Source organism: Littorina saxatilis, linkage group LG12 (assembly GCF_037325665.1).
Source record: "Littorina saxatilis isolate snail1 linkage group LG12, US_GU_Lsax_2.0, whole genome shotgun sequence".
Taxonomy (NCBI): domain Eukaryota; kingdom Metazoa; phylum Mollusca; class Gastropoda; order Littorinimorpha; family Littorinidae; genus Littorina; species Littorina saxatilis.
This window is the reverse complement of record NC_090256.1, coordinates 42,036,940-42,053,130: the sequence shown is the minus strand read 5'-3', so window position 1 is coordinate 42,053,130 and position 16,191 is coordinate 42,036,940. Positions and strand designations below refer to the sequence as shown.

Genomic DNA, 16,191 nt, shown 5'->3' with positions numbered 1-16,191 from the left:
TATTTGTAAGTTGGTGTGTGTGTGTGTTTGTGTCTGTATGCGTGTTTCTGTCTGTGTGTGTGTGTGTTTCTGTCTGTGTGTCTGTGTAATTCTCTGTATTTCTGTCTGTGTTAGCGTGTCTGTCTTAATATGTCTGTCTGTCTGTGTATGTGCATGCATCCATGTTTGTCTGTGTCAGTGTTAAATCTTGAATCAGATATTATGAAAAAATAGCAAATAGTTTCAAGTGTTTCTTTTCCCTTCTTCAGGTACTCAACTCCACCACACTGACTCTGGAGGAAGGAGACGGTCCACTGAACATCCAGCTCAAATCCAACATGCCTCCAAGCTTTTTGTGCGACTCGACTGCCACACCCGCAGACTGCTCCTTCGTCATCAACGCCCACATCCAGTCTGCCTCGGACGACTTGACTTGCGTGGGAGGAGGGGAGATCACTCAGGTGGTGCTGGGTTCTCTGGCTTCCTCCGCCACTGCGTTCTGTGGCCTGACCGTGACAGTGACCAACTGGCAGATGGTGCACGTCTTACCTGTGCAGGCCAAGAGGGACGGAGTGGTGGACGGTGACAAGGTGCGTCAGCTGGACATATCGGTCAACGTCACATCCGTCACTGGTCAGCTCACTGCAGCGTCTGCCAACATCGCTTCTCTTCAGGTGAGGTGTTCAAGTGTAGCTTTGGTTTCAACAAGATTTGATTCAAAGCAGGTATCATGAAATGATAAAAATGATAATAAACAAACAATGAATTTATCAAGTCAAAAAATGGTAAGGTATTGGAACGTTTCAAATTAAAAAAAAAAGATATTCGCAAGTACATCAATCCATGTACTTTATAGTGGACAAATGAATGAATGAAGTGGAAACTTTCAGCTTTCTGCTTTCATCAGCAACTACATTGATGTCTGTTACGGTACATTGAACATAAACAAGTCAGGAGGGTTATATCACAGACCTGCTGATCCTTCATGTTTTATGTCAGGTATACATGGAATTCATAGGCAAACATGTCGGTGAAGTGGATGTGGAGGTAAATCTCTCAAGAAAGTATTGTTGAATTTAATAGCATTTTACCCATTAGAAGGTTATGGTCATTTTACCCCTTAGAAGGTTATGGTCATTTTTGTGTGGAATGATTGGTCCAGTTTTATGTTCCTTCTTTAAGTAGCAATAAGGTTCTGTTGTCATTTCAACGTGCATTATATTTTATGTTCATTTGTTGAACTTGCATCTTTCAGCTGCAAGTCAAGGACAAAGATCGAACGGCTCGCTGCCTGTCTGTGAACGACCCTCACATCACAACTTTTGATGGAAGGTACAATGCATGTTGTTGAGTGTGTGTATGTGTGTGTGTGTGTGTGTGTTGTGTGTGTGTATAAATATGAGTAAGAGAGTATAATTGATTGTCTTCAATTAATTGTATTCAGCTAGTATTTGTGCATTTTTCTTCAACTCTATTTTGTGAAACCCTATTTGATTTGATCGTTATGAGTTTTGGTTGAGACAGAACACACACACTAATTATCATCAATCGTTTTTGTTAAAATTATGAATGTGCTGTTGACATCCCAGGTTTCTTGATATGGTGTCATGGCAATTTGTGGGAAACGTTAACTTTGTGTTGCTTTGTTTACAGATATTACAACAACTTCTACGAAGGGGAGTTTATCCTGTACAAGCATGACACAATGGCTACTGAGGTGAGGCATTTGATACAGTCAAACCTGTCTATAACCACCGATCAAAATTGGTTGTTAAAGGCAGGTGGTCGCTATGGAAAGGGGAATTATATGGAAGAAAAACCTTGATCTTTAGAATGGTGGTTGTGGGCAGGTGGTCGCTTTCAAGAGGTGGTCACTAGGGCAGGTTCTACAGTACAGTAATTGGCTTCATTCATTGTCAATAAAGTGGTATTTGTTGTTTTTTGGTTGTTTTTTTGTAAAGATGAACTTTTCTGATATGTATATTTGTATGTACAGCAGTACCTGCGATGTGTGGACTCTCCCATGAGAGGACACCTCCTTTAAAAGGACACCTTCTCTTGTCCTTTTTATATTATCTCTACCAAAGTATACCTGTCATGAAAGGCCACCTGCAATGTAGGGACACTTGGCTGGTCCCAAGGGTGTCCTTTCATGGCAGGTACCACTGTACTCAATCACATATTTTTTCCATGTCTGCATTCATTGCTGTACATGTACTAGAAAACATCTTTAAAATGTCTCAGATGATTTCAGCGTTAATAAATGCTTTGGCTAGATTGTCTTGTCATTGCTACGACCATCTTGGGAACATTCTGAGATGAGTCACAGAATCATTTATTTATTTTTGTCGGTTGTGTCTCATGTCTTTCCACTTTAAAGGCTGTTAGGTCGAGGTTCTTGTGAATGTAATTTGTTGTCCTGAATGAAATGTTGCAAAAATGTAACCTTTCTTTGGGTTTTTTCTCATTCTTTGGCTAATGTGTTGGAATTTTTTTTCAGATCCGAGCATTGTACAGAAAGTGCAATGGTGGTGTGGCATCGTGCAACACAGCGGTTCTGGTACGTGTCGACAATGACGTCCTGGTGATCGACAGGGGTGGTGCAAAGGCCGACACTCCGGATTCCACGCTCAGTCTCCGTCTATACAAGTCGGGTCAGGTGTCACCTGGTTTTGCCATCAGGCGTGTTGCTGGAGGACTTAAGTATGAGGTAGGTTCCTTGCCAGTCTGTCTCGCTTCATTGCTTCTTTTTGATTTGTTTGAAAATTAGTTTTTATGTATGTTATTGCAATCCACTTTTTTTGACCAAAGAAATAATACTGAAGTTCTTTCTGTTCAGGTGACGCTTCTAACAGGCACAGTGATGAAAGTGAGAGTGAAGAGAAAGTTCCTCAACGTCATGATAGTGCCGTCAGCTGCTGATTTCAATCACACAAAAGGTAAGCGGTTTTATCATCTCTTGTAACATTTTTTTTCTGATGTGTTATATCCTCTGCAGTATACACACCAGTTACATCCTTTAGTTTAGCTGGCTCGTGTATGTATAAGTATTAAATCATCATTATCCCTTGTACAGAAAGGCCCAAGCCCAACGCCGCCTGCTCAAGCTCACAAATACAGCCCTGCAACACCTGCCATACACAATGATACCTGTGACACATATCTGTTTTCATCTTTACTGGCTTCCTGCAATGTTTGAGTATTGATAACTTCTGAAAACTTGCAGTAGTTATTTTGCTGAAATCTCTTTTCAAGTTTGAAATTGACGGAGGGTGGGGGGGGGGGGGGGGGGGGTAAATGGGATATTTGTATTATTACTTTTGTATGCTGTTGATGTGACCACACCTGTGTGTTTGAATGCCTTCTCAGGCTGAGTATCAAACAAGAAAATATGCGCTGTATACATCTGTTTCTTTGTGTCAAGGGTTGTGTGGAACCTATGACGAGAACAGAGACAACGACCTCCTGCAGCAAGACGGGGAAGTGTACCAAGGCAGTGGCCTCCGACCAGACCCCTTCTCCCTCACCTGGAGGTAGGACTGGCTGAGATAAATACAAAGAAAGAGAGAATGCTTACTATCCTTCAGGCTAAATATTTCGCCTCTTAAGGACTAGATATGGGTTTTATGATAATTCGAGTTTTTACGGCCTCACAGCTTTTGATGAGATACACAAGTGTATGCGTGTTTAGGTGGTATCAGCCATCTGCACTTATGGCCGAATGACCGAGGTCTTTTACGTGCCATTGTGGTGACACGGGGGAGGGACATGGCTTCGTCTCTGGGTCTGCACATGAAGGTGACCCGTGTCCATCCCGGCCCTAAATAAATACATGTAAATCAAAGAACTTATATATGCTCCAGTTCTTTTATTGTGTGACAGGTTGTCGCAGTAGTCTCCCTTTCACAGCAGCTGCTCTGCACTGACAGAGTTGTCTGCTGGCCTTGAGCGTGAGCTTTTTATGGGTGCAGTGCATAAAGATTAGGGAAGGAACATAGACATGTTGTGGTTAATATTCACCAACACGCAAGCTAGAATGTTAAAGGGCATGTGATAAAGGCACACTCCTTCCTGTGAAAACATGTTCGGCTCACCATCTCAGATCTGGTCAGGTTTAAACATGGCCTCGCTAAACTTGGTTATATACCAAAAATGAACAGCTTTCTGTGAGCAGTGGGAATTTTTGTAATAATATTAATTCATACGAACATTCTGACTCAAAACAGCCAGCAGTCAACTTGTTGGTTTTTGGTATGTGACTAAGGCGAGGGATGACCTTATCCCATACCAAAACCTGGCAAGATCTGACATGGTGAGCCGAACTGTTTTGTCACGTGAAGGAGTGTGCTTTTAAATATTTGTATGTATGTTTCCAGAGTGGCAAAGAACGAGAGCCTTTACAACGGAGTGTGTGGAACTGGCGTGGATGCGATGACTGAGGTGGTCATTTTCTGCGACTGTCCAGCCACAGAGGGCAGCACCTGTGGTCAGAGGTTGGACCTCGTTCCTTGCTCTCTCTCCGACAGCAAGCGCAGCTTCTGGCAAGGTACATACGAAATCTACGATTCTGTTTTTCTTTTTGACGTACTTTATCTGGTTGTATAGACATAAAACTTGAGTTTTGTACCGTATCTGGGACGCCGGCTTCCAACGCGAAAGGTCGTGGGTTCGAATCCCGGCCGCGCCCTGGTGTGTTAAGTTGGAGATTTTTCCGATCTCCCAGGTCTACTTATGTGCAGACCTGCTTGTGCCTTATTCACCTTCGTGTGTACACGCAAGCACAAGACCAAGTGCGCACGGAAAAGATCCTGTAATCCATGTCAGAGTCCGGTGGGTTATAGAAACACGAAAATACCCAGCATGCTTCCTCCGAAAGTGGCCTATGGCTGCCTAAATGGCGGGGTAAAAACGGTCATACACGTAAAAATCCACTCGTGCAAAAACACGAGTGTACGTGGGAGTTTCAGCCCACGAACGCAGAAGAAGAAGAAGTACCTTATCTGGTTCACATTTTATAACAGTTGGAAAACGACTAAAAAAAATAAAATTTGCAATATTGGTCGCAACTGTGGCACATTTCTTTTTCCTCCTTTTGTAATATATTTGAACCCCCCTTTTACGACCTGCCATCCGTTACCTTTTGTTTTTATTTTTATTCTTTTACTTAAATGTTGACACAGTTGGAAACTCTTGCTGTCATTTAGTGAGATTTTGTCACCAATTAAATAACAATGCCCGAGGCTGAGGTACATTCCTTACTTTTCTTACACGAATACCTGTCTTTTTGTGTTCAGGTGAAGACATCACATCTGCCATGCTGAGCAGAGCGGAGACGGCACCTGCTTGCACCCCGGCCACTGCTCCAGCTTTCAGCTATGACGAAAACTATGTGTCTCAGGTGTGTTTATAGTTTAAGTCACTGCTCTGTTTAGTTAATGTCTCTGCAACATGTAAACCAGGGCTGATGTACACGAAGCGAAACTTGATGCCAACCAACTGTGTGGGAACAAGCCACAGGGTCTGATTGCTTGAAATCACAAAATATCTCAACTTCATCAATAGGAAGGTTTCCGCCAGTTATCTCTCTGAGGTTTTTTGTGCTTAGAGAGTACCGTGCCCCTTGCGGGGGCATAAAACATTGAGGTCACAAGCAGGGTCAAGGGGAAGGTCGGCTGGGCGGACAGGAGTATGACGGCTTACTAGTGCCAAAACCTGGTGTTACCCATTATCACGTGATAATTACTAATTAACGCTGTCAGTTACTGTTTTCATCTGTTAGTTACTAATTTTCACGGGAAAATTACTAATTTTTAGTTTTGGCACTAGCAATCCGTCAGGAAGTGAGCCAAAACTAAAAATTAGTAATTAACAGGTGAAAGTTATTAATTTTCCCGGGAAAATTAGTACTTAACACGTGAAAATGGTAATTATGAAGGGAAAATTACTAATTTTCCCTTGATAATTACAATTATGAGGTTTTGGCACTAGTAAGCCGTCATACAGGAGACTACAATAGGAAGGTTTCCGCCAGTTATCTCTCTTTGAGGTTTTGGGTGCTTAGAGAGTACCGTGCCCCTAGCGGGAGCATAAAACATCGAGGTCACAAGCAGGGTCAAGGGGAAGGTCGCTGGGCGGACAGGAGACTATTCAACCCCATGGCTGCATATACCGCCTATTTCGGTGGCACCCAGTATCGCTTTGTGCACCTCAGCCGAGGACTGTTGCATTGAGGAATGAAGAATGCTCATAGCTTGACTTTGATGTTTGTGCATGACTTGGTGATTTTATGAGTCAGATGTTTGCCTTCCTTATTTTCATGACAGGAGTTTGAATGGCCTACTGCCAGTGGTTTGAACGAAACAACAGCCACAGAGTACTGCACAAACTTCCTGCTGAGTGACCCCAGTACTGCCTATTGCCGCAATGTCACTGGAGATGCCTTTGACAATGTCGTTCGCTCCTGCGTGCTAGATATCCAGGTGAGCAAATAAAGTTTCAATAGTTTTAAAGTTTTTGCTTGTTAGGAAGAGTATCCTCAGTAGGTGTGTGGTTCTGATGCAGGTAGTATTTGTGGTATGTCATTCTCTGTGTGCGTGTGTGTCAGTGTGTGTGTGTGTGCTCGCGTGATTATTTGCATGGTTATTTGTGTATTTATGTGTGAGTGACAGCATTTGTCTGTGTGCACTCATGTGCCTGTATGTGTGTACATGTGTAATTCCATGTGTATAAGTGGGTCTGTGTGTTCATACAAGCTAATTACAAATAACTCGAAAAGTTTGCAATGAGAAGTGGTTTCACCGCCTGTGTTTCCCTGACCAGATGACAGACGACAGGGACTGGGCGGAGACGGCACTGAGCAGCCTGAAGGACCAGTGTGTGGAGGTCATTCTCAGAGACACCGCCCTCTTTGACAACTCCACCGGCATGCTCACCCCCAGCGTCACCCTGCTGCAACAGTTCTGCTTCACTGACTGCTCTGGACACGGCGCTTGTGTAAACGGTGAGACTTTCAATAATAATAATCATTCAGTTGAATCTGTCCATAACAACCACCTTAGGGACCGGCAGAAAGTGGTAGTTATAGACAGGTGTTCGTGATGGAAAGGTGAATTATATAGAAGAAAACCTGTATGGGATCCTAAAGATGGTCGTTGTAGGCAGGTGGTTGATTTGGAGAGGTGTTCACAATAGCAGGTTTGACTGTAATAATAATATGGATAATAATGATATTTCTATGGTACAAATCCTACTGCTGTTAAGTGCCCTACAATACGGAAAATAAAGTACGAAAGACATACACAAATAAACAATTCTGTACTGTCAAACTTTTGTGAAATTCCTGTGAAACGTTTGTTTGAATAATTGCTATAGTGGAAAAGAACTCCCAGAACAAGCAGTATGTGAATTTTCAAACGTATGTTGATCTTTTCCCTTTTTAAACTGATGTTAACAGTGTGAGAAGAAAGATGCATATTTTGAAGTTAAGCATATACATGGATATATTTATATGCCTACTAATGCAAAGTTTTGTATTCATCCTGTTTGCAGGTGAGTGTGAGTGTGAAGCAGACTACGGAGCTGCAGACTGCTCCATCCACCTGTCCCAGTCACCTGTGCTGTACCACCTGGACAACGCCGGTCTCTGTGATCTCGCAACATCTTCATGCAACGCTGTCGCTGTCGTCGGCGCCGTTTTTGCCGATTCCGACAGTCTCACCTGTCACCTTCAGGCTGTTCAGGTAAGTTTAGATGACATTGAAATCTTTCCTTCTTCTTCAGTTTAATAGACGAATTCCAGAAATAACTCTGTTGGGGTTTTATGTGCTGTGAAAGAGTGGATACTCTTGGGACGGGCGCAGTGGCGTGGTGGTAAGACGTCGGCCTCCTAATCGGGAGGTCGTGAGTTCGAATCCCGGTCGCTGCCGCCTGGTGGGTTAAGAGTGGAGATTTTTCCAATCTCCCAGGTCAACTTATGTGCAGACCTGCTAGTGACTTAACCCCCTTCGTGTGTACACGCAAGCACAAGACCAAGTGCGCACGGAAAAGATCCTGTAATCCATGTCAGAGTTCGGTGGGTTATGGAAACACGAAAATACTCAGCATGCCTACTCAACGAAAGCGGAGTGAGCTGACTATGCTCTCAGAGTATAGTGTGGGGAACCCAAATGGGCAAACAAGCTCACACGTAACCAGAAAATTCTGGAACGCTGAAGAAGAAGAAGAAGGATACTCTTGGGAAATGTGAGGCTGGCTTTTCCACGTGACATTATAGACCAGTCACTATCAAGGGAAGACCTTTCCTTGTCCATGTGTGGAGACCCACCCCTCACTAGTGATTGGCCTTTGATGTCGCATGGGAAAGCATTCCTCATATTTTTCAAGAGTATTCACTCTTTCACAACCTGTACAAACCTGACAGAGTTATATCCGAACATTGTCTACCGAGATTTGCCACAAAAATTGCAAACTCAAGTTACTTTAATCTTAGCTTTTTATTTTTGCAATCATGTTGATCCTTGTTTGTCATTAGTCTTAGATCTTAAGACTTTGAAATGCTCTCGACGGAAAGGTCGGTGGATTTTTTTGTATTTTGTTTATACTGCAGCTAGTTTTCAGAAGAGGAAAAACCCCATTGTAAATTGCGTAAATAAAAGCTTTTGAGTGAAATTCTTGGCTTAATTCTGGATGCTTCAGGCCAGCTGATACTCATCAGATGTCTCTTTTCTTGACGGGTTGTTATAGAATTTGTGTATATTTTGTGGACAGATTGGGGAAAACGACAATTACACAGCGATGGGTGAGGCAGTGACAGTGACAGGGGAATACTTTTCCTTCAATGAAGTGACCTGTCGACCTCCGGCAGTGGGCAGCTACCTGGTGTCCATTTCCAACAACGCGGTCAACACCAGCCAGCCCCTTGTCTTCACAGTCTACAGTTCTGTGTGCCAGGCCTGCTCTCAGACTGGTGTATGCACATTCCAGGTAACTGCCGTTCAGCAAACAACAGGGCTCCCCAAGCTGTTCGTCTCTATGTCCTATACGCACTAGAAGCCGAAAAAAAACCGTACTAGAAATTCTTGGAAGGGGTCCCGAGATGTACTTAACTTGAAAAGACCGGGTTCCAAGAACGAGACACACTAAATTGGCGTTATCATACATATCATCGGTACTGATATAATCGTCTGCTAGTTTCCATACAAAAGGAATAAGTTTGTACTATTGGCTGTATTTCTAAGATTTACACTGATGCAAATTTAACTGATATGACAAATAACACTTTGGTGGAGGTCTCACAGAACTTCCTGGGACCCCCTAAGAATTATTCCAGGACCGTCAAGGTAGAGTATCTGTGGGAAGCCCTGAAACGATTTTATTTTTGAACACATTTTGATTTTGCACGGATTTTGATGGGTGTTTGACTACATTGGCTTTCATGGTGTTTTTAGCAACTGAGTGATGTGATGACACAAAAAATCAAATGACGAAAAAAAAATTGCATTCCAACAATTCTTCTTCTTCTTTTCGATCGCCGATCACACTTGGAGTCCAGATCTTGAGATATAATTAGTGGTCCTCTGCAGCGCAGCCACTGGCCCGTACAGCTTGTTGTGCAGGGACTCCGGCATTGGCCAGATTTCCTCTCTCAGCACCTGGTGGTTCCTGCAGTCTCGTAGGATGTGGGCCGTGTCCTGCTCTGCTTCCCCACAAGAACACATGGGGGAGGGCACAACATGCAGCTTCTTGTGGAGATGCTGGTTAAGTCTGTTGTGTCCCGTTCTCAGGCGGAAGATGACCACCTGCTGTGGTCTGGATAGCAGGTGGTAGCTGTCCTGTGGCTGGGGCGTCCTGTGCAGAGACTTAATGATGGTCTTCATCTCTGTCAGGCTCACAGGGTTGTTCTCTTGCTCATCTTCTGCACCCAGCTTTGCCATCCTGTCCGCCTCTTCGTTTCCTTGTACACCACAGTGGGAGGGGATCCATTGCAGTACTGTCCTCAGGCTATTGATGTTGTGTAGAGCGTGTTCCAGCTGAGGCAGTTTGCTACTGGTCATTGCTTGTAGTACTGACAGAGCGTCAGTCAGGAAGACCACCTGGTTGTCATGGTTGACTCTGTCGTTGATGGTGTATGCTGCGTGGATCAGTGCCTGTACCTCAGCTCTGTAGTTTGTACAGTGGAGGCCTGTTGGTATAGCCTCTGCTTGCCTCTCTCCACTGGGGTACTGGACATACACCCCCGCTCCTCCATTTTTGACGGCCTCTGTGGCTGACCCATCAGTATACACCCGTATCCATGCTTCTTGGGGGTACCTTTCTTCAAGCATGGCAAGAGTCAGGGCTTTTTTCGTCACATTGCTCTGCTCGTCCTTTGTTGTGAGGTAGGGGACACTGGTCTGTATGTCCAGGTTTCCTTGTCTGTCTTCCCAGGGTGGGGCGTCAAGGGAGAAAGATGGTGGCTCCACTAGCTCTGGCATCTCTGTCTGATGTTTCTTCTGCAAAGCCCTTGCCTCAAGAGCGAAGCTTGATCTTTTCAGCCTGCCCGAGGACATCTTCTTGAGTCTGTCACTCATTGGATGGTCATGAGTGCACTGGTACTTGGTGGCTTGTACCATTGTTTTGCAGTCTCGCCTTTTGCTCAGTGGAGGAATGCCAGTCACCTGTTCCATCTTCTGTATGGGTGTTGATTTCATTGCGCCCGTGATGATTCTCAGCGCTTGGTTCTGTACTTTGTCTAGGGCCTGCTGGTGTGTCTTGGCTGCTGTTGCCCAAGAGCTTGATCCGTACTCAAGGTGCGGTCGTACAGTCCCCTGGTAGACTGATTTCAAGATCTTCTCGTTTGCGCATTCCAACAATGAAGGAAAGATGTAAAGAGAAAGCGAAGAGACAGGTTTTGTACTGCGTTCTGGCAGAGTTTCTGCTGTTAGAAGCACATACTGTCAACTTTCAATTTCTTATATTGTCATTATGAAGAAAAAGCTGTGTTTAATTCAGCTAAGCAATAACTATGGTTTGTGTTTTTGTTTGTTCATTTTTGATTTTTTTGCCTCCTCTGAAAGTCGGACACTTGCTTCATCAACAACACCTGCTACAGCTACGGGGATCTGAACCCGAGCAACGAGACTCTGGTGTGTGACGCCTTCGAGAACTACTACCAGTGGAGCATACTGAAAGGTGAGAAGACAAGGGTTACAATAACTTCGACAACAAAACACAAAATGAATCACAAGTATCAAGTCAAAAAATACTTACTCCGTTGGACACAGATAATGTGCATTTATCTATTTCTTCATAATCATGGTTATATTTTGTAAATGTTAGTGAGCATATGCTAGGTATGGATTCTTCCTCAGTCAACAAATTATCGTCATCTCAGTGTATAAGATAAAGAAAAAAATCGCGTTCTACTGAATTAGTCCAATGGAAGTGAGGTCACCTACTAAAAGAATAGCAAACATGGGATTCAGTCAGTGTGACAGTGAACCTCCCGCATTGGAATTTTGCAAAAGAAAAAAACAACAGTCGGCTTTATTCCATTATTAATATTGTAAAGCGCATTGAGCATATATATGATTATGCGCTATAGCAAATGTCCATTATTATTATTATTATTATTATTTGCATGGAAAATAATTCCGTCAATTTCAAACTTTTTAAAATTCATAGCAAAGTAAGTACTGCGAGTTTTCTGAAATTATAAATGCTCAAACATCACAGGAAGCCAGTAGAAATGTAAACAGATATGCGTCATAGGTAGCATTATGTACAGTGGGTATTTCAGGGATCTGCATGTGGGAGCTGGATCGGGCAATATTGGGCTCTCTGGGGGGAAAGGGTTGTTTCAGCTTGTAACACTGTCACTGCTTGTCTTTTCAGAGTACCCCTACGTCCAGGGAGAACCAGAGTTGTCCACTCGCTACAACGACAGCAGCATGGAGTTTTTCTTCACCTGTAATCACAGCACCGTTGCCCGGGACGACGTTACCTTCTTCATCACCTGGCTGCACGGTAACCAGTCTGTGGGCAGCATCAACGTCACTGGGTCTGGCATCGAGGAGCTCAACATTGAAGTCATCACAGACTTTGCCTACGCTTCAAAGGTATAACTGCTTTTCTGCATGCATTTTTACAGAGAAACCTCCCTTTTAATACCTAAAAAGATCTGAGAAAATCAGGTGTTAAAAAGGTGGTCTTAAAATGAGGGTAGTTTTACAGAGGCTATGAACAAAATCTGAAAAAGCAAGGTCTTAAATGGGAAAAGTCTTAAAGGAGGGCTGGGGGGGGGGGGTCTAATGTACAAAGACATACATGCAGAAAAGAATACATGCGTTCCAATGGGTCCAGCTGCATTGCAAATAATTAGAGGGATGTAAGTGTAGGGTATGGTTGCTGCTTGTCATCATGAGCAGTGGAAAGTTAGGTCCCTGCCAGATTGTAGTTTGACACGACCTCATTTACGTGATATACACACGTGTGAGTATAGGGTTAAGTTATGACATGGGTGGTCTGTCTCACGTATGTATGATAAACTGGAAGTTGGAGTGAGAGGGACAAAAGCTTGAGGTCAGTCATGCATAGCTGGTAAGCCTGATTGTATCATGATGTGAATTATGTACTGGGAATGTCAAACTCCCGGTGTAATGAAAAGACTGTGTTTGTATCAGGTGTCGTGTGCTCTGAGTGCCTGCTTCGCCACCAATTGCTCCAGTACCTCCAGCCCGCTGAAACCAAGCAACGTCTTTGTTGCTGAAGCAAAGGTAGGTTTGCATGTGTATTTATGCTTACGTCTTCTTTTTGTTATTCTGCATTCACTTGTGTTTATTTGCACAAGTGGGTTTTGACATCTTTTGCCGTTTTTTTTGCTGAAGAAGACATTAGTCCAAAACCGGTCCTTATTTTCCCATTTTCATGATTTTATCTGGTCAGTACATTTTCATTGTTATCTTGTTGATGTTTACCTATACAAACTCCTGTGACTGTTGGTTTTCAGGTGGAGACAAGCAGGATAGTAACAGAGGAAGGCGGTGAGCCAGGCTACCTGCAGGTGACTCTCACTGCCCCATCCAACTACATGTGCAGCATGGACGACCCCAGCTGTCTGGTCATGGTCTCCGTGGCAATCCCGCCAACTGACGACGATGTCATCTGCCCCTCGAGCGGTCAGCGACTGCCCCAGGTGGCTGTGGCACCCAGAATGGCGGAGGAGGAGTGCGGTGTGACCTTTGACTCGCTGGTGTGGCCGAGAGGAGTGATGGTGCCCCTGGGGGCGGTGGTGGACTCGCTTGTGGACGGTGATGTGACGCGTGACGTGCAGGTGTCGGTCACAGTGTCATGGAACACAACTGTGGAGTACACTGCTGTCATAGGAACCAGTCAGGTGAGTGAGACAGTTATGCTCTCACCTGTTGAGTTTATGTACTTTTAAGGTTCCTCCTTTCGCGTATATGCTATCATGTGTTGGTTGAGCACTGGATTTCCCTTCTTTGAGCCATGTGATGTCAGAGGCAGAATAAACTTCATAGTTAGGCGGCTGGCCTAGACTACAAAACAGTGCATCTTTGTGTGCTTTCAGGTGTAAACAAAAATGCACGAAATGATCCTGTTATCCATGTAAGATTTCGGTAGGTTATAGAAACATGAAAATATCCAGCATGCAGAAGAATAATGGAAAAGAGGATTGAGGCAGCCAAACAGCAGCCAAACAGCAGCCAGCCAAACAGCAGCCAAACGGTTGGAATAAAACATTAGTAAAGAGTTTATAAACAAGTTGTTGATGAGCCATGTTTGTTCAACAGGTAACAGCGGTGGACCATGACAGCACCGCCCTGTGTGGCTCTGTCAACGACCCCCACATGACCACGTTTGACGGGAGAAAATACAACAACTTCTACGAAGGAGAATTTGTACTGTACCAGTCTCACACATTCTCCACCCAGGTATGCAGTGTTTACTGGTTCAAAACGTTACAAATATGAGCAGCTTCCCTGTGATTTTGTAGAGTATAGTAAACACCATTTTTGTTAAAACCTATTATGACCTCCACAAATCTGAGAAAATCAGGTCTTAAAAAGAAGGGAGTCTTGAAATGCGGGTTAATTTACAGAGATTATGAATAGGAAGTCTGAAAAGTCAAGGTTTTAAAAAAGGAGAAGTCTATAATGGGGGGTGGGGGGGGGGGGGGGGGGGCGGAAAAGGGAGGTTCCACAGTTCAACAATCTCACTCAAACAGGCAACATCCACCCTCCATACTGTCAGTCATCATTACACATAGAAGCATGTACAGGGAAGTGATGGGGCATGATGTGACTGCTGGGACAGCAACGTGGAACAATAAAAAAAATAAAAATAAACAGATTACGCTTTTTTTTTTATTGACTCACATGCGAAGCAAAAGTGAGTCTATGTACTCACCCGAGTCGTCCGTCCGTCCGTCCGTCCGTCCGTCCGTCCGAAAAACTTTAACGTTGGATATTTCTTGGACACTATTCAGTCTATCAGTACCAAATTTGGCAAGATGGTGTATGATGACAAGGCCCCAAAAAACATACATAGCATCTTGACCTTGCTTCAAGGTCGCAGGGGCCATAAATGTTGTCTAAAAAACAGCTATTTTTCCCATTTTTCCCATTTTCTCTGAAGTTTTTGAGATTGAATACCTCACCTATATATGATATATAGGGCAAAGTAAGCCCCATCTTTTGATACCAGTTTGGTTTACCTTGCTTCAAGGTCAAGGTCACAGGAGCTCTTCAAAGTTGGATTGTATACATATTTTGAAGTGACCTTGACCCTGAACTATGGAAGATAACTGTTTCAAACTTAAAAATTATGTGGGGCACATGTTATGCTTTCATCATGAGACACATTTGGTCACATATGATCAAGGTCAAGGTCACTTTGACCCTTATGAAATGTGACCAAAATAAGGTAGTGAACCACTAAAAGTGACCATATCTCATGGTATAAAGAGCCAATAAGCACCATTGTACTTCCTATGTCTTGAATTAACAGCTTTGTGTTGCATGACCTTGGATGACCTTGACCTTGGGTCAAGGTCACATGTATTTTGGTAGGAAAAATGTGTAAAGCAGTTCTTAGTGTATGATGTCATTGCTAGGTTTAGTTATTTGACCTTGACCCTGAAGGTCAAGGTCATGTAAAGGTCAAGGTCAAGCATGTGAGTCGTATGGGCTTTGCCCTTCTTGTTGTTCTGTGTTGCTGTTTGGTTCTGATGAGTACATTTTCATCGTTATCTTGTCATGTTACAGATTTTTGTTCTGTCAGCTAAATCTGTATGTATATTGGGGGTGTCCAGGTTAACACATTCTACCGCAAGTGTAACCGCCATGCGTCCTGCAACTGTGCTGTGGCGGTCAAGTCTGGTGATGATGTCATCCTGATTGACCGCTGCGGACCCAAAGAGGGCAGGAGAACGCCGGTTGATGTGTCGGTGTTTGTCAACGGCGACCTAACCCCAGGAACTCACATCTACCGCTTCCTCGAGGGAAAGCGCTATGAGGTTTGACGCTTTCAATTATATCAACATTCAAAAGTGCGTTAAGCCTGATATCAATTGCGCAAAGTCAATTTTGTGAAGTCTTCTTCACATAGCTCACTGCACAAAGCTTTGGCACTGATTTTTCAGTAAAAAGTCTTTGCGAAATCAACTTTGGGCTCAATTAAGAGGTTGCTCTAATAACTTGGGCGACTATATTGTTTGGTATGTGTGGGGAAGTGGTTAAGAATCAATGAATCTGAAAGAAGAATTGGAGTGAGGGTGGGGCGAGAGTTATGCTTTGGTATTCTGATCTATATATGGATGGAGGAGCAATGCCAAGTTTTTGTTTTTGGGACACTGGTTGGAATACCACCTTGAGATTTTTTCTTGTGAGAAGATATTATATTTTGTAGGATGGCAAATTTGTAAGCATGGTTGCGGTGAGTCTGTGACTGACTTTTCTGCCGAGATTTAGATAATCAGGATAAGTTCATTGAAGTGGAATCATAAGTCTACGTAACTGATGTGCAAAGTGTTGTATAATTTCTGTATCATTCACCATGACCCAAAAAAGATGCAGTTAAAGTTTTCATGAAGTAAGCCGACAAGATAAGACTGAATGTTGAAACTAAAGGCTCACTCTGCCTCGTGAAAACTGTTCTCACTGTATTAGATCTGGCCAGGCGTCTACATAGGATAAGACCGTCCTTCCACTTGGT

The 16,191-nt window shown here is 43.6% G+C and overlaps 1 protein-coding gene across 2 annotated transcripts in view; it reads left to right on the top strand.

The window, feature by feature from the left end:
* Positions 1–16,191, top strand: part of LOC138981980 (uncharacterized) — a 275,745-nt gene that overhangs the window by 81,092 nt on the left and 178,462 nt on the right. For both annotated transcript variants that reach the window (XM_070355180.1, XM_070355179.1), the window contains exons 42-59: positions 249–653; positions 1,235–1,311; positions 1,633–1,696; positions 2,480–2,689; positions 2,819–2,918; positions 3,404–3,512; positions 4,356–4,525; positions 5,274–5,377; positions 6,303–6,458; positions 6,799–6,979; positions 7,528–7,718; positions 8,746–8,961; positions 11,034–11,148; positions 11,851–12,074; positions 12,639–12,731; positions 12,965–13,351; positions 13,770–13,910; positions 15,290–15,493. In XM_070355180.1, the coding sequence (XP_070211281.1) occupies positions 249–653; positions 1,235–1,311; positions 1,633–1,696; positions 2,480–2,689; positions 2,819–2,918; positions 3,404–3,512; positions 4,356–4,525; positions 5,274–5,377; positions 6,303–6,458; positions 6,799–6,979; positions 7,528–7,718; positions 8,746–8,961; positions 11,034–11,148; positions 11,851–12,074; positions 12,639–12,731; positions 12,965–13,351; positions 13,770–13,910; positions 15,290–15,493 (3,147 nt within the window). The remainder of the gene's footprint in view (positions 1–248; positions 654–1,234; positions 1,312–1,632; positions 1,697–2,479; positions 2,690–2,818; positions 2,919–3,403; positions 3,513–4,355; positions 4,526–5,273; positions 5,378–6,302; positions 6,459–6,798; positions 6,980–7,527; positions 7,719–8,745; positions 8,962–11,033; positions 11,149–11,850; positions 12,075–12,638; positions 12,732–12,964; positions 13,352–13,769; positions 13,911–15,289; positions 15,494–16,191) is intronic.